This window comes from Echiichthys vipera (assembly GCF_963691815.1).
Source record: "Echiichthys vipera genome assembly, chromosome: 5".
In the NCBI taxonomy this organism is placed as follows: domain Eukaryota; kingdom Metazoa; phylum Chordata; class Actinopteri; order Perciformes; family Trachinidae; genus Echiichthys; species Echiichthys vipera.
Window position 1 is genome coordinate 33,767,393 of NC_139830.1, and position 18,942 is coordinate 33,786,334.

Below are 18,942 nucleotides of genomic sequence, written 5' to 3' on the forward strand. Positions count from 1 at the left end.
TATTTGACTGAAACATAAAACTTATTTCACTGAGATGCTAACAGCTTAGCTGTTGACTGATAGCAGATTTCCAATTTTCTATGCTAAAGAGGGTGGGCTCCATGTTAAGTTTAGCCCGCACAATGTCCGCAAGACTGGAACTTTAATTCTAATAAACATAACAAACAATCTAAGTTATCACTAACTTAATATAGTGAGTCCAGATACATTTTGTAACATTATGTGGTCTCAAGTGTGCATGGTACAGCAGAAGCATCCATTCTTTCCAATGTAGAGACTTTATTAGATAGAACTTTCCAGATCTCCTGATAGCTTCCTTTCTCAAACAAAGCAAGCAGAGATGTCTCCCCATGCTTTTGGACCTAAGGGAAGAAACTCATTTGTTATTTGGAAAGCAACAGTTGAAGCTGATGCACTTTGATAAAATACAATACAAATCTCTGTATCACACTTCAGACATGTGACTATAGATTATTTGCCATGTAGCCTTAACCATAAACATCATATTAGATGTTGGTTATAAAAAAATCAAGAAATTAAAAATGATCAAAATATGATTTCATTTTTACAATGGGATGCAACTGTACCATTACTTTGGTACTTTGTTGTATATATTACAAGCAGCAGCACCCACAGAGAGAGAAGACACAGACATGGATGGAGAAACTCTATTATGATTTTTTACTGTATTATTTTCCAGGGTCTGTTTATATGTAGAAATCTGTGAAAATGAGAGCCACAAAGTCATTTTAGTTGCAAAAAAAGAAACAAGGTGATTGGCTGAGTGTTAACATGGCAAAGAGAAGCCAATGGATTCACTACAGCTCAATGCCAGGCACTGTGTGTAATTAATTTGCTCTGCAACTCACAGTTCCCTGTGTGTGGGACTTACCTTGAATGATTCCTGCATGTTTTACCATCACACTGTCTTCACACTGAACACCATCCAATCTGCTCTGTGAATGGAAGGAAATGCTAAGCAACATACGTTATGGCCTGGCACTCAAATACATTTGACCAAATTTAGTCCCTGAATATGTTTAATATTGAGCTGCTACATGGCATAAAATGTGTGTTGTGAGAAGGTTACACTGATCACACACTGCCTAGTCCAATTCATTTTGAGTGAAATATAATGATAAAATGTCACACACACACACACACACACTACCATGGTGGTAGTGTAGCTGACTGTTACAAATGGGTGCGGTTATTTGTATCTCTCTGACAGACTCAAGTCAGCATTATATGATATATTCACTGCATGATAACATTTTGCATATGTTTTATTAATTTCCACTGCGACTTGAAGCCGTTTTGCTTAGCTTTGCTAAATTTGCCTTTATATAATCCTCAATAAATTCTCAATTTTAAGCGCAACATAATTTCACATTTTTCTTTCACTAATTTCAGGTTTTATCATTACAATTCTTAATGCGTGTCACTATGTTTTCTGTCATGTTGGATGATGTTTGGACTCCTCCTCCTCCCTGTTGTGTGTGAGAGCTCTTCCTCTCCCTCCGGCCTGCAGGTAGCCTCCTAATATGATTCAATGTTCCCGGCGCTGCAGCTGCTAATTTAATTTCTCCACGCTGTCAACACATCTGCAAACACACAAAAGATATTTTGCTGGTTTAAAAAAATGTGTCTCAACGAACATGACATAGTGATAAAGAAAGTCGGCTGGATAATATTTAAAAGCTGATGCTTTTGTTTCCTGATTAAGAATAAGTTGAGAGTTTCTCCTGAACGGTACGCACACACACACACACACAAACACACACACGCACACGGACACACACACACGCACACACAAGCACGCACGCACACGCACACGCGCACACGCACGCACACACACACACAAACAGCCTAAAGCTGAGCGGAATACCTCTCTTCTAGAGAATTAAAAACTGCGCAGGTACAGTTTTACTTTAAATATTTGCTTTAAACTCGCACATATAGTGTACATAAGGTTTAAAATACCCAGAAAGCCCAATTAAATCAACAATTTAACTGTTCAGTTTGATCATTTTAATTCATCTATTTTCTGAATAACAGGAGTTTTGCGAAACCGTATACATATCTAAATTAATAAATTTACAGAAATCTGTTTTCAAAACTACAAATGGGAAATCTCTTTTGAGAAGTGATTTGTGCGGAGGCCTTTGTGTTTTTGCACAATGAAAAGTTATTTTCCGTGTCAGTTTATCGGTTTCGGGGGCCACAACATTTTCAGTCTGCACAGGGTTCGCCTTAAGAAGATGATTCACACTGGATAAATCATTCGTTTTTTCTTTTATTCAAATTGAATGTACATGCATGAAACACTCTAATATCTCCATTGGTGATTTCAAAAATCAAGTCCCTGTGGATCCAGGGGACCTGACAGCGCTGTGGGCTCTGTCACCTCCAACCAGCAACCGACAACTGAGTGGCTGTTGATTAGGTCTGCGGGGAGGGACAGTAGTTAATGTCATTATGATACATTTGGAAGCGTGTGTGTAGTGATCACATTCCGTGATCGTGTTTGGCATATCACTACACACACGCGTGCGTCATGCACTCATTCATCATGTGGCCATATCGGTTTTGCTTCTCAACAGAGGCTAGCAAAGTGGGGGCCAGGGCCACCCAAGGGCCCAGAGGCTCCTTAGCACAATAACCTGAGCACCATAATTCAAATAACTGGAAAATATCCCAATTAGACCATGTGTGAAAGGTACTGCAATGTAAAGAGTGGAGCACCAAATCAAATCCAAACTTTCTCTGGGGCTCTGTGAGACTGCACCTGATCACACCGGATGTGTGCAGCATCAACGTGCTGGCAGCTGTAAGGCCTGTAGATGTGACAGCCCTGTCACTCTGTACCCTGGGTCACTATAGCGCCCCCACCTGGCGGTCTACCTGACAGTTAGACGCACCCACAGCCTCCCTAACACAACACGAGCTGCAGTTCAGAGAGGCCCTGCATGACTGTGAGAGCAGGAGGGTAGAAGTAGCTTCAAGGCCGGAGGTAACTGGATATGAGTGTTTGTAGATTAGCATTCAGTTTGTAATGAAGTCATTAAAAAAACATTTGTTTGTTTGGATGAGCCCTGATGCATCAAGTATTACTCTTTCATTGTAATGTACAAAATAATATCTGTGTGGATCAGTGTGTGTGAGGGGGGGAGCTTTGCTTTCCTTGCAAGTGAGAGCTTATATGTGTCATTTAGCAGAGTGAACTGTTTGGAGCTGGAGGAGGAGGTGGAGGAGATGAAGGAGAGGTGGTGGAGGTGGAGGAGGAGGAGGCCTACTGGTAGCTGTACGATGGGGATGAGGGAGGAGAAGGATAAGAAGAGAGGAGGAGGAGGAGGAGGAGAGGGCCGCTGGTCGCCGGGTTTCCATGTGACAAGGGGAAATATGAGGGACTTTGACAGGTCTTAAACGGTCTGGCGCCAAGGCCTCAGTCTAGCCGCTAAATATAGCCGGAGAGAAGATGCAGGCAGATGGGAGGAGAAGATGGAGAGATAAATGGAAGAAAGGAACAATGTCGAAGGGAGGAAGAAAATAACAATACTCGATTATAGACGAATATGGCGCAAAACTGTCCCGTTATGTTGTAATTAGAGCGTCTTTGGCCCGGATCACTGACACAAGTCCCAAATCACCGGGACGGAAGACGCCTTTTACGCACATTTTCACATCTGCAGCTGTATTGTATTGTATTGAGCGGACGGATCAAGGACAAAGAAAAGCTTTAGTCAACTTCCTACTGTATGGAAAGCGCCATGCAAGCATTAACTTCACAATAAATAAAACGCCAGCTTTGCCAACTCTCTGCATCAAATATCTCAAATGTAAGCTTGTTTTGTTTAACTTTTAATAGAAAAAATGACAAGATAACAAATTATCTAAACTACCAACGTGGAGAAAATTTGGAGTGAAACCTTTGAAAAGCCTCCTGTTTTTAGAGGTTTCCACTCTATGTTTTGTGCATTTTTGCAAGATCCTTTATGATACGCTGATTGCTCACACTCCCAAAGAACGCGTCTAAGGAACACATTTACTGTCTGCTTGCATTAATCCCCACACAGAGAATATGGTAATCGGTCTGAGATCTGAGATCTACCAGCAGCTCGGAGCAGTCCTCCCTCAACTTAATGACTTTTAAATCGCGCGTAATGGAGATTTCTGTGCCGTTGACGGCACAGAACAAATAAATGTGGACTAATTTGCACAAGCATTGTTGATACAATTATCCAGTTGAGTATCCCGGCAGAAAACCGTTATCCACCGCCATGTGTTGCTAATCTTTTTTTCTCCCCAGTAAAATGCACACAGCTTCAAAACTCTGACAAAGTGCCGCCGCTCCCACGGCACTACTACACTACATCTCTGTCATTTCATAAATCTAAAGGTGCAGCATTCCAAAAAGTCAGCTGTCCGGTCATATTATAGCAGACACGCACTATAACTTTAAAAAACTGTGAGGTAAGACATGCGTGATGATTTTACATTCTCATGTGAAGCTGATGCTCACTGGCGTTCATCTCCAACACCTGGTTGACTGAAAATACACCTTTTCACCTTGCCACTGAGCAACTGATTGCACTGTTGATGCATCCACTGTTGGAAACAGGGTCTGGTCTACACTTTTGGCTTCGTTCAGGTATAGTCGCTCTGTTGTGCTCCTGTCTGGCCCGTTGACTCTTTACGCATGGCTGTATCACTCTGAAGGAAGCCAAGCAACAAGTGTGTAACATAGCAGACATGTGTGCTCCTAAATCACATAGCCTGCTGTATCCGACACGCATGTGCGGGCTGCTGACACTTTCTGAGTTGCATTTTTTTTTGTTTCATTTAAGGATTAAAAAAAATTGCTTTGCAACTTTTATATTTTTATTTGATTGTTTGACAAACCTGTAGCGACTGATTAGAAAATGATTGTGGTGAATTGAATGTATCAATAATAAGGGTAATAAATATTATTCAAGACATTTTTATGGTCAGTAAGAGTTTTGTGTGCATAACGGCAGAAGCCGCAGAGAAGCGAAGTCCCAATGGTTAATAGGAAAATGCGCAGTTGTCCCTGACAGTCTCATTCGGAAGGATTATCACATTATGTTTAAGATTTTGTCCAAGTGACGCCTGTGGCCCACAACACGACCCTCCCTGCCCGAGAGAGCGGCTGTTCATCCCAAAGAAAAAAATTCACATCTGACACCGAGTCATGACCGAGGCAGAACAGTGGAGCGGAGCCGCAGATGAGGCTGTTGAGAGGGGCCAGAGGGGCTCACACATGCACCGCTTCAGGGTAAATATAAAGAGACAAGAGATTGTTCTTATTGCGGCGTATGAGCCGACTGGCGCCGAGCGGCTCTTTAACAAACTGAGTCCAAGTTAATAAAGAGCTGCGGCGCTGGATTTTTCTAAAGGAGCTCAGCAGAGCGGAGTGCATGGAGGCGGTGGGGGGTGGGGGCCGTGGCTGCCGGAGTGCCGCACTGTCCTCGGTTTGACAAAATACAACCTGTCGGAGATTACACGCTACCACGGCCTGCCCTCGGCCCCGACACTGAGCACTAAATCATCTCACCGCTGCAACTGTGCACACAAAAATCACCACGGCGTCAAACAGCAGTGTAACAGCAGGACGAATTCAACTGCACTGACAATAATATTGATGATAATAATAATAATTATTATTATTATTATTATTATTATTAAAATAATCTTTAGCCCCTTTTTTAAATAAAAAAAATCTAGATGTGCCAAAAATCTACCAGAAATGTAACTTTATTTGCGCCCAAAGAGTTTGTATCGAAGTGAACACTCACCGCTTTCCTTCTCCCTGATCTTTGCTCTCAAAATTCACTCATCATCACTCATCTGGTTTCCTCCTTTCCTCCAAGCAGGATCTGGGTTTGTCTTTTCCAGCATCGTCTCTTTATTACGCCACTGACGCTGCCGCTGCCGCCGCGACTCTTGCTGCCTTTTCCGTCAGCTCGGTGAGGAAAACGCACAGATAAACGGGGAAGTCGGGCTGTATGAGGCTAAAGTCAGTATACACGCGGCTAACTTAGATAGCCTGAGCTAGTGTGAGGCAAATCCAGTATAAGCGGCAATACAGCCGATAACATGGAATAATTGCAAGTGTGTTGGAATAGAGAAGGACCGAGAGAGCGGCTTCCTCTCAGATCAATCTCTCCGGAGCGCAGAGCGTGAGCTGCAAGCCCTAGATTTACTGTTGGGAGTTGTTCTAAAAGACAGTGGAGAACGTGGAGAAGGTGGAGAAGGTGGAGAAGTGGAGCTGTGAGCATTGAGACGGTGCCTCTGTGGACGGACACAGGCTTCTCCAGAGGCGACATTGTAAAAAAAAGCAAGCCGAGAGAGGTGATGCCTCCACCGGCCAGGAACTGAGGGCTGACCCGGTGTTTGGCTTGGAAATGGGGGTGGGATTTCCCGATCTTTCCTGTCATTGGTTAATATTTTATTCTGTTGACATGTTTTCTTACTGCTAATGCTTCCGACACCTTCTTGTCCCCCCTCCTCCCCTAGAGTCTGGCTGGAGCTGTCAGAACCACGCCTATAGGGGCCCACAATTGGTCCAGAAAGCGTAAAATCAGCAATCAAAGGGGCTTGGTTCATTAGTGTTGGGGATGAAGGCAGGAAGGACATGTGAGATAGTCACAGATCTGCAGTGAACGGGGCCACATCTCTCCAGTCAGTGTGGGATGACTGAAGCAGAGAAACTGCTTATTTCTCTGAGAGGCACACAGCGCAGCCGGGCTCTGCCTTCACAGCCCCGCTCCTACTGAAGGACTCGGCGGAGGAAACCGAAGGAAAAGCGCGTCAACAGCAACTCTTGGCTATTTTCTTCAGCCTGATAACGCGCTGTTTTTGACAAGGCGCCGTGCTCTTCTGTAGTGCTTTACAGAAATTAAGTGCTTGCGAGGCGCGGACCTACACCGGTTCTGGGTTGGGGGGAAATACCACTAAATATCCATTATTTCACTTCGCTTTTTTGTGGATGCACCGATGAGAGATCCAGTTTTCACAGGGACTGCAATGGCTTATCACCCTTTCCACGCTCACCGGCCGACCGACTTCCCCATGTCCGCCTTTCTAGCGGCCGCGCAGCCTTCCTTCTTCCCGGCGCTCAGCCTGCCCCCCGGGGCGCTCACCAAAACCCTTCCGGACCACGGCCTGGCCGGGGCGGCGGAGGCTGGTCTCCACCCGGCCCTCAGCCACCATCAGGCGGCTCATCTCCGCAGCATGAAGAGCCTGGAGCCCGAGGAGGAGGTGGACGACGACCCCAAAGTTACACTGGAAGCCAAGGATCTTTGGGACCAGTTTCATAAACTCGGGACGGAGATGGTTATTACCAAGTCCGGAAGGTAAGAATCCCTCAGAACTGTGGATATACCGAGAATACATTATTCTCAATTTCCAACTGCATTATGTGTTCACATATGCAGGGAACGAGTCACAGCTGAAAAGTTTAGAGCTGTTAAAAGTAATTTATTCATGTTGTTTAATGGCGTGCGGCAGTTTGCTGTTCGTTTATATTCATAATCCTACCGATTATTAGCCTCTTCCATAATTAATTTTTAAAAAATGACAGAAAAAATAGAGCATACTACAAGATCATGCCATATTCACCTCACTTTATACACGGACTTTAGCCTATTGTTTTTAAATGAGTTCAAGTCTCATAACGGTGTAGCATACATTTGGCTTAATTTATCAAAAATGAATACAACTCCAATTTCATTTTAAATATGTATTCTATGTTTCCATTCTATATTGATCCATTAGAGATGTTTTGGTGCAAATGGGAGCTGGGCTTGAACCAGCTTTTTCTCCCAAACGCCGTTCCACTGAGGCAGCACAGCTTCAGGATTTATAAACAGGCTGTCACTTCAAAACGCAGGGACGTGAAGTGGTGTGGTCATAAATATACTGCTCACATTTCCAGTGTAGGACAACGCACACGTACACACAGGCGGACATACAACGAGGACACACACACACTATGCTTTTGTTGTCGCCTAACTGCTACACTGGAGAATAAAATAGCACTGACAATTACAATATTTCCTCTTTTCCGAGCGGCGTGTTTTTCTGCGTCTGCGTCTCTTTCTGCGCCTCTTGTCATATTTGTTGATGAATTGTGTGATAATGTGAAGTTGTGTCTTTGTTTGATCTCGGTGTGTGTGTTGACTCGGTGTGTGTGTTGACTCCCCGTGTGTTTTTCCTCTTCAGGAGGATGTTCCCTCCATTCAAAGTGCGAATAAACGGACTGGATAAAAAAGCCAAATACATCCTGCTGATGGACATTGTGGCAGCGGACGACTGCCGCTACAAGTTCCACAACTCCCGCTGGATGGTGGCGGGCAAGGCCGACCCGGAGATGCCCAAGAGGATGTATATCCACCCGGACAGCCCGGCCACCGGCGAGCAGTGGATGGCCAAGCCTGTTGCTTTCCATAAACTCAAGCTGACCAACAACATTTCAGACAAACACGGATTTGTAAGTAGCCTACTGAGAGTTTTTTCATATAAAGCCTTCATGCTGCTGTTTGAACAGACGGGCCAGGGTTTTTTTAGGTGTTTTTAAGATCACATGAAATTTTTATTAAGCATAAGGGGAAAGTGGGTCCTTTCAGCAGCAACATATTAACCAGTCAGGGGAAGGTTGAAAATAAATTTAAAAAAATATATATGCACAAACAAATTAAAGCTACTACAGGGAAAATATAATGTATAATTAACAGAGGGCAACGATACAGCGTTTTTAGACAAAGCAATGAATTGAGAATATACCAACACTGGTTCTAAAAAAAGATCTCACAGAATGCATATGCGTCTAAAGATGAGTAGCCTACATTTATGTTGTTGAACGCCTTTAGGTCCAATGCTGTTGACACTTTGTCGCCACTTGACTTCCCACTGCCAAGTTTCGTTGCAGCTCTCCACAATAGTATCAGCCTGCATTTTTGTCCCTTGCATCCACACAACCAAACCCAGGCCGGCTCCCTGCAGCAGCTCAGGGATCATGGCTGCTCTGTACCCCCCCCCCCCCCCCCCCCCCCTCACTTTTTATTCTTTATTGTAATAATATTCTTTATTGCAGGGGTTGTATTGATGATGAAAAAAAACAGAGACACATAATATCTGAGCTGAGTGTTGGATTAAGTGGTGTATCATAATGCCAGGTCAGAAAGAAATGACGTGAAAGAGCCTAAATGGCCGAGCCGACTGACGTATGACATCCACTCCAGCCTGGAACCGACAGTATAGTATGATATACTTTGTGTTATTCTGTAAAACATTTGGACCTATTATAACACTTTAACACTAAAATATCACATCATGCATTTTACATTAGGCCTATTTTACCAATATGCACCACCCCTACAAATAACCAGTTATAGCAGCAAATGATAAATGTCAGAAAGTCCATGTGACTGGCAGGCGGAGTGAGCTTCAGACTGTAAACAAATCCAACATTTACATGTCAGTCTGAATCATTTGCAATCGGTTACAGGCAGGATTTCTGTGCGTGGACGGATCATATTTTCACCTTTAGGTCTATATATAATTGAATTTCCCCGTGTGGGATAAAAATAAAGTAATTATTCTTCTTCTTCTTCGTCTTCTTCTTCATTCTTCATATATATATATATATATATATATATATATATATATATACACCTACAGGTGACTACTATATATCTATGCTATTCTAACTTTATCTGGAATTAACACTTTATACAGTTTACATAGCCTATTTAGGAGCCGCTTTGTGACTTTTTTTTTGTTAAAAATATATTTTATATGTTGCTATATGTTAACATGCTCTGTAAATCAAAACCCTCGAGACCCTCAGACTATAATTCCAAGCTCACGGCTGCTAAAGTGACTCCAGTGTCCGCGGTCATTTTTAATTCAATGAAAGAACATCCAATCACATTTCGCTGTGATTCTGAACCCTCATGACTGCATGTGTGGCCTGTTCAGGGTTTTCCCTTTGCCCCGCACTAATTACAGACAAGCCTGCTCACACAGTAATTAGAACGGCATCAATAACAATGCGCTGGATCATCCACGTCAACATATTTTGTCAGTGTCGAGTTTTAACATGGAGAAAAAACGTCCGAACGCCCTTATATTCACTCCAAAGCTGTGTGTTTGTGTGTGTTGGTCCAGACCATCTTGAACTCCATGCACAAGTACCAGCCCAGGTTCCACATAGTGCGGGCCAACGACATCCTCAAACTCCCCTACAGCACCTTCAGGACCTACGTCTTCCCGGAGACCGAGTTCGTGGCTGTGACAGCTTATCAGAACGACAAGGTGAGTCCCTGTTCACACTCAACCAACTGCCTCTAATATGGCTGCTATACTTTGCATAATAAATGTCCTACATGCGTCCCCTCCCCCCACCGACCCACCACAAACCCCCGAAGACTTAATCTGATTTTGTAGGTCGCCTAATTTCCCTGCAGAGGACTCCTATGCCCTACTTGATTTTTGTATTTTGCTTGGACTCGTGGTTGTCGCAGATATTTCTGATTGTGAATTCAAATTTGCAGCCAAAGAGTTGTTGTGTATGTTATCTGCCATATAACACACAGAACTACTGTATACTGGATGTGAATACATTAGGCCTATAGTACATGTGTTGTGTTTAGTTGGGATGCAGCAGCAAACATGGCAGTCATTTGCTCTTTTTATTTATTATTTAGTCTTATTTTTTTCTTTTGAAAAACTCGTGCTTTTTTGTTATTTAATAGAAGGTTCGGTCTTCTAAAAGCCCAGTTGAGTTGAATGAAGGGTTGTGTGTTTGAGGGCACTGTTAGCCCCTCTGCTAACTCTGTATCCTCCTCCATGGAGCTAATTGGAGCTCGTGTCCAGGGGGTCGAGGAGGAGTGTTCTTGTAAAAGTTTATGGCAGAGTCACCATCGATTAGAGGGCATTTAAAAGGCTGGTCAGCCCGCAGCCACAGTGGACGGATGCTGAAAGACACTCTCTCTGCTCAAATGGCAAACGCCTGAAGCGTCCTGTTCAAGGGCCTCCAGAGGCGCAGGAGCTCCTGCAGGAGCCACACGGGACTGTGTGCCTCTACATACATGGCTTCCACATCAGGACATATCGTAAAGAAGCAGCGATCCAAACCGCATTATTAATTATTGATATGACAGTCATCTGTTCAAGCATTGTCCCCTCTGCCCTTTTCTGGGGGAACGGAGGCTTGTGGCCCCATAGAGGAATATTTCGTGGCAGAATTTCTCTCCGGGGGCCTATGAGAATAACGCCCCATCATTACGTTTTTATTAATAATGCAAATCCGAGGCATACCTGGCTCCTGTCCAACATGCTGTTCTCTGTGCGTGTTAGTCCAAACACGGTGCATGCCAAATATGGCCCAGGTGAAGACCGTGTGCACTGCTTTATGCGGTTGATATTTACTGTAATATTGTATTTTTTGACAGATAACCCAGCTGAAGATTGACAACAACCCTTTTGCCAAAGGATTCAGAGACACAGGGAACGGAAGGAGAGAAAAAAGGTGTGTGTGTGTGTGTGTGTGTGTCTGCCCATCATCATTTGGTCATGCAAGGTCATGGTGTCACAGCTTTATGATATCCCAAACCACCATGAATTATTATTATTATTGTTATTATTATTTTATTAATAATAATATTAACATTATTATTGTTATCATCAATTGACAGGAAACAGCTAACCATGCCGTCGCTGAGGATGTATGAGGACCAGTGTAAGGCGGACCGGGAGGGAGCGGACTCTGACGCCTCTTCTAGTGAGCCTCCGACGGGCAGGGACGCCGTCCACTCCCCGCTGGGAGCCGATACCAGCCCGCTGAGGTTTAGCAGGCCCAGTCGAGGTGAGAAACGTTATTGTTCATTTTTAGGCCTATATATTAAATTGTGTTAAACTGGCTAAAAATGACTGTAACCTGGCAGAGGAAAGTAATGAGCAACGTGAGCAAAATTAATGATTGTCGTGCATGATTAGAATTATTTTTTATTCATGTAGACAGGCCTTTAATTGGGCAAATGTATTAGTTATGTTCACAATACTCATACATTTAAAATGTATCACAGTGCATGTATAAAAGGTCATTTCAGTAGTGGAACTGCATGGTAGACCAACCCCCAACCAATCCCATGGACCATCTAATATCACACATTGTACTGGCTTTATTTCATGAAGTTCCAATACATTTATAAACAGTCAGTGTTTGGCAGCTAAATACAAGAACTGTAAACATAAAAATAAAAAATAGGTAAAATAAGCTTGAATTTCGACTGAGATGGGCCATTATAGTCTAACTGAGAATACACCATGTTTAAAAGTCATGATGGGGTTATCTCCATTTTAATTCTATTTATTTTAAAAGTAGATGTGTCATTCATTCTATTGTTTTACTTCCCTTCATTTATCAAATAAATGTATATGAAAAGGGCGGCTGAAAAAAGAGTTAGTGTTATTCATTCACAAATCATAGAGTGTGGTCTAGACCTCCTCTATATGGACAGTGTCCTGACATAACTTCTGATATGATGTGACAGTATAAATAAATTTAATTCATTTGAATATAAAGTGAATTGAATTTAAATGTGTTGTTTCTACTTAAAGGCTTCACGCAATTTGACTAATAATAAAAAAGGCTATGTTGTGTTTTTTTGTGATGGCTGGGGATGAGGTGGGGGATAAATGTTTAGACACTCTGCTTACACCACGCTTTCCTCTGCTGTAGATGAGAAAACGTGCACCGACAGCGAGCAGGAGCTGGAACATCACGACGAACGCTGCACTGGCTCCAACAGCCCGGGACCTGAACCTGTGTCCCCCTACAGCTCCAGGTGTGAGGAGCGCATTAGGGACAGGCCTAGCACAGAAAAGAAGGACGACTCTTTATTCAGTATAAGAAATGTTGAGAAGGACAAAGCGGAGAGCAGGCACAAGAAGGACACCATGGACGTGTTGACAAAGGACTCAGAGGCCGGAGGCATTAGTGCCACTAAGGAGGCCTTCTCCCCTCTCATGGTCCAGACAGAGAGCCCCTCGCACTTCAGCCCAGGCCACTTACAAAGCCTGGCTCTGTCTGGCCTGCACAGTCAGCAGTTCTTTAACCCTCTGAGTGCTGGTTCACCGCTGTTGTTTCACCCCGGGCAGTTTGCCATGGCCCCTGGAGCCTTTTCTGCTATGGGCATGGGGCATCTATTGGCCTCTGTATCTGGAGCAAGTGCTTTGGAAAACGGCAGCCTCACCACCCAGGGCACGGGAGGAAGCCCCAGCCCCTTCCCCTTCCATCTGTCTCAGCACATGCTCGCCTCTCAGGTATGAACTGATCATCCAGCGTGAAATGATAGTTTGCTAGTTTGCCTGTACACCTGTACACCTGTAGCACGGAATTAGGTGTGAAGTCTGACCTTAGTACCATAACTGTTCATGTAAAGTAAGGTAACACCTCACCTTCCATAGTGCAACCACAGCTGTGTGATCAGTGCAGTAACATTGAATGTATATACTGCATGCACATATGTAGGTCTTTATGAAAGTATTAGCATTAACATATGAGAATTTAATAGTGAAAGCAGTCAAAATTAATCCAATTCATTTTTAACATGTTATCAGGCTTCTGTGGAGTAAACTATTTGTAATAAGAATTTTACACCCAAAATGAGAAAACATTTGTTGCTTTTACAACTGTTTGGTTGCGGCTTGTGTGTTGAAAAAATGTATCACTAATGGGATTATTGTACCACTAAACTGGAAATATGAATGCATAGAATGCAACATTAACTTCAAGTCTTTCCTCTTTCATATCCCAGGGCATCCCCATGCCTCCATTTGGAGGTCTGTTCCCGTACCCCTACACCTACATGGCAGCAGCTGCAGCGGCAGCCTCAGCGTCAGTCCTCCCCGCCACCAGCACCTCCAACCCACTCTCCAGGAACCCCTTTCTGAGTGCGTCACGTCCCCGGCTCCGCTTCAACCCCTACCAGCTCCCGGTGTCGCTGCCTCAGAGCTCGAGCCTGCTCACCACTGGCATGCAGAGCAGCCTCAACCCAGGCTCCGAATCCTCCAAAGCAGGCAGCAGGGAGACCAGCCCAGCCCCGGAGCACCAAAGCAACCATAAGACAGGTGGGTTGAGCGGGAGGGCTGCATCTCCCAAAACCTCCATGAAGGACTCTGTGAATGAGCTGCAAAGCATTCAGAGACTGGTGAGCGGCCTGGAGGGCCAGAGGGAGCCCTCCCCGCGTGCAGACTCTCCCAAGTGATGAAGACTCTTTGTTTGGGATGAAGACTTGGCTTGAACACCAGAGGACTTTAAGTGCATATGCCCTGTACAGCACATAACCTGGGATGAAGTTTGACCGATATGGGTCGGTGAAGGCCGGTAACTGGTATTTTTTGGAACAAAGCTGCGGACAGACAGAAATTTAGTCCATATATTCAATTTAAACTTTTAAAATTCACAAGTATTTTGCTCCCGAGCTGACCTGTTAGAATGTGTTACATTGACACATGTTTAAAAAATAATGTATAAAACTAACAATGAAGTAAATATATAAAATATGCAAAGATAAAAGATATATATAGAGAGAGAGATGGAAACACGTTTTAAACAATGAAATACTAAAATAATGATAAAATCAAACGAAAAAAAATCTGACCACTTTAGCTCGAGGACTTGTCACTAAACAATTCCACTTCAAAATTATAAGCAATTAAACTGATCATATCAGAGTTGGACCACACCAGGCCAATATCGGCCCCACATATCGGTCTAAGCTGCAGCTCTGCACACTGAGCGCGCACAGTGGACAGTGTGTGTTGGGGTTGGTTCACTTGAAGCATTTGAAGATCCGGGCCTGTTTATTTTAAATACCGAACCGAGCCCTGGACAGGAGCCTCGTCACGCCGACAGGCAGGTCTCAAGCTGCATCCAAAACATTTTTTTTTTTACCCAGGCCTGATTATTTCCAAGGCTTGGGAGGTCTGCGAGAGGAAGAAAGAATGAACAGCTTATCATTTCATGGCGGAACATTTGTTTCTGAACTATTTATGTAATTAAAGATAAACATTTCTGTAAATAAAGCTGAGATCCAAGAATATGCAATTGGTATTAATTTATTCAAGGCTGTATATTAGGCGTGTATATATTTGGAATTTAACTTGTTGCTTTTTTTTCTCCTCCTCCTCCTCTCCCCCGTTTTACATGAACATATACTGTAAATGAAAGCTATTTAGCGCTTGTTGGTTTGAAACTGTGTATGAAGCATTGCTGAAGTTTAGGTGACGTGTGTGCCATGTTTAAGTCTGCATCCACCGACAAAGACCGAGGAGCAGAGAAAGAGCTCCACATGGATTCAAAAACACCTCAGGTTATTTCACTCCAGCCAGGAGACATTCAAAGCAATTCCTCCTATGGGCGCATCATTCATATCTATTCAAAAATATATTTAAAGATCAAAGTATCTTGTTTATGCTGGTTGTCCGGGTTTTGTTTTTTTGATTGTCTCACAATTTCAATTAAAAATCGTTGTGCTGAAAGATTGCAGGCGTGTCATCCTTCTTCTATTATTATTATTATTATTATTATCTTTATTATTATTATTATTATTATCTTTATTGTTATAATCATCTAATTAGAGCAAAACGGCATCACACATTTATAGAGCTTTTTTTTAATTCAACGCAGCTATGGTTGTACACACAACCTCAGGCCTCCACACACACGGACAAACACGGGGCAGGAGCGCCCCCTGTCGGACAAATGTTTAACACGGAAAAAGGGCATGCTGTTTGTTGAATTTGATAAGAAAATGCTGTTGGATTTAATCCACGTGCCATTAAAAATAAATCAGATGGTGAAATGAAATATGTGGATGATATTTGTTAGTGTAATTTTGCATAAAAGCTACAGCTGTAAATAATAATAATAATAATAATAATAATAATAATAAATGATATCTGATCATTTTAGGCTTTAATTGACCTATATCATTTAAAAAATTGTTTTTAGTTTTCACTGTTATTTTTATTAGTTGTTAAGCAGTACCAGCAGTAGGCATATGGTTGTCATTTTTTTATTGATGTTAAATGGGGTTTTTCTCCTGCATGCGCAGCCGTGCGGGTCTATTTTGTGCCGGTCCTCAATCAGCATTTCCTTTAGTATTGTGTGGCCGTCTGTATTTTTAGAAAGAGCCCAGTAATGTAAGTATTTATAGGAAGAGCTTCACTGCTGCTCACACACTTCCTCTGCAGCCGGAGAGCAACTTTAACTGTTTCACTCTGCTCAGGGCTTATCAGGAAGATGGAGCCCGGCCTGTATACTGTGGGAAAAACGTCCAACATTTAAGAAGTTTTTTTGGTTGTTGTTTTTTTTTGCTTTTTATGTGATGGTTTTTGATTTCTTTGAAAATGACCTTTTTTCTCGCGTTTTTCCTTTAGTTTAGGATTTTAAAGCATTGAACTTCAGTGTTTGTCTGTGTGTGTGTGTGTGTGTGTGTGTGTGTGTGTGTGTGTGTGTGTGTGTGTGTGTGTGTGTGTGTGTGTGTGTGTGTGTGTGTGTGTGTGTGTGTATGTGTGTGTGTGTGTGTGAGCATGATGCAGCAGTAGCAGCAGTGTGTGTGACTGTGTCTCGGTTTAAAGGGTTAAGAAGGGGGAGTTTAGGGCAGCAGACAGTCTTTTGTCCGGGACCCGGCGCCTGTCGCCTGCCTGCCGGCCACAGCCTCCATACCACCCCGCTTCCTAATTGGAGAGCCCCCACCCCCTCACACACACACACACACACACACACACACACACACACACACACACACACACACAAACACCCCTCCTCCCCTGCTTCTTAATTTTCTTTTCTTTCTGCAGCGATAATCACAAAACTCTCATTCCATTACGGGGTCATTGTTGCCACTGTTATCTTCAATTAACAGCGAGAGCGACTCGACCTCGCACTCGGGAGAAAAAAGTATTTGTCTAAATCAATCAGTCAATGAGTGATCAATAGGCTCCTGTGGAGGCCCTGTGGATCATAACTAATGAGTGGTGACGCATGGGGTAAAAAGGCCAAGATTATTCACAACTTTGTTCAGTGATCAGCGCAGGCCTGTGTTGTTATTTAAGATGCTGGAGTCCGACACAAGACGTTACACAGTTCAGCAGTGAAGAAGAAGAAGAACACAAACAACAGCACAGAGGGCCGCCCTCCGCTCTCTATCTGCCCTGCTTATCTACAGGACTGGGGGAGTCTGCTGGAATCCAGCGTTACATCAGTCAGCATGCCCCAGATCACACACACACACACACACACACACACAGACTCACACACACTAACACACACACACACACACACACCGGGACACACTCACTCACACACACTCACTCACACACACACACACACACTCACACACACACTCACACTCACACCCATTCACACAGACACACAAACTCACATTCTACTGTTTTCTAGATTTTCTTTATAAATTATAAAATTTGTAGCCATAAAAACACCATCAGTGGTGTGTCTCGCTGTATCGTAGCTGCTGTTGCCACTACTCATCATTGATCATGTTTGCCACCATAATTATTATCATTGTCATGTTCTATCACCTTAGCTGTGCTTGTTTCTACTATTCTGCTGTATTAATCGCCATAACATATAAGTCATATTTGCATTACTATAGATATTATTATAGTTACTGTTACTCTTTGGTTGCTTGCATCTCTGGAAGTGTGTCTGTCTCTCTGTCTTTGTGTCTGTCTTGGTCTCTCTCTGTCCATCTGTCCGTCTTTTCTCTCTTTCTCTCTCCTTTTCTTCCTCCCCAATCGGTGCAGATAGATGGCCGTCCTCCAAAGAGCTGGGTCTGTCTGACGTTCCTGCCTGTTATAGGGAAGGTTTTGTTGCCCCCGTACTCTACGGGGGAATTGTTGGTCTATGTAAATCATAAATAAGTCATATACCTGGAGTGTGGTCTATACCTAGTCTGTAAAGTGTCCTGAGATAACTTTTGTTATGATTTGGCACTGTAAATAAAATTGAATTGAATTTTAAATTTGTTCTCTTTTTTTTCTATAATCATGTCACAATCACGTGATTAAATAGCCATAAATTGCATTATAGGCTCAGTATTCTCGGCCATAAATACATATGGCTTGGTTATAAGGTACATCATTTAATGGTGGAGTACGTAATTCACTCCACCACCTCTTAAGCAGTGTTTTACTTTTCAATGTATTCAATACTTCTACTACATTTCATTTAAGAGGCGAATAGCACACTTGACTCCATTCTCATACTGACTACATTTATTCAACAAATAAATATTTTACACAAAGCATATGGTTGTTTAAAAAATGATGATACCTTGTTTTTGAACAAAATACCTAAAATTGTGTAAAACAATATAGCTACAACATCATAGTGATGCATCCATGTTAATGCATCATTGATAATAAACTAATATTATAAAATATAATAACAAACATGAAGGGCCAATATTACAGAATATATACTTTTACCACAAACATGTAGAAGATATTTTTTCTACTTTTACTTGGAATGGATAATTTTTATTTTGAGGTATTGCTGGTTGAAGTTAAAAAATAAAAGATGTGAATACTTCTCTGTGGATGAGACTACAAAATTAAGTTTTAGATTTTTTGTCTTTTGTGACTTGGCTTTTGAGTTCAAGTGTAAAAAGAAATGAAAATGTGAGCCTCACTTTATTTTCTAATGTTCTGTATTTTAGGAATGACGAATGTTGCTCACATAAAACTTTTTGTGATGTGAGATGATAATAAAGGGATATTATGGGGAAGGAATATGCTGAGCCAGGCGGTCTTTCGGGTACACTACTCCTGGTGACCCTCACAGACCTCCTTCTGATCCCTGTGGACACAGGCCAGTGTGGAAATCTG

General features: G+C 42.8%; 1 protein-coding gene across 1 annotated transcript; it reads left to right on the forward strand.

Moving 5' to 3' along the window:
- The first annotated feature begins 6,651 nt into the window (after positions 1-6,651).
- On the forward strand, positions 6,652-15,437 carry tbx2b (T-box transcription factor 2b). Its single transcript, XM_083914062.1, has 7 exons — positions 6,652-7,376; positions 8,245-8,512; positions 10,192-10,338; positions 11,478-11,554; positions 11,721-11,890; positions 12,767-13,350; positions 13,845-15,437. The coding sequence occupies exons 1-7, from the start codon at positions 7,018-7,020 to the stop codon at positions 14,292-14,294; spliced, it is 2,055 nt and encodes a 684-aa protein (XP_083770188.1). The 5' UTR covers positions 6,652-7,017; the 3' UTR covers positions 14,295-15,437.
- The last annotated feature ends 3,505 nt before the right edge of the window (positions 15,438-18,942 follow it).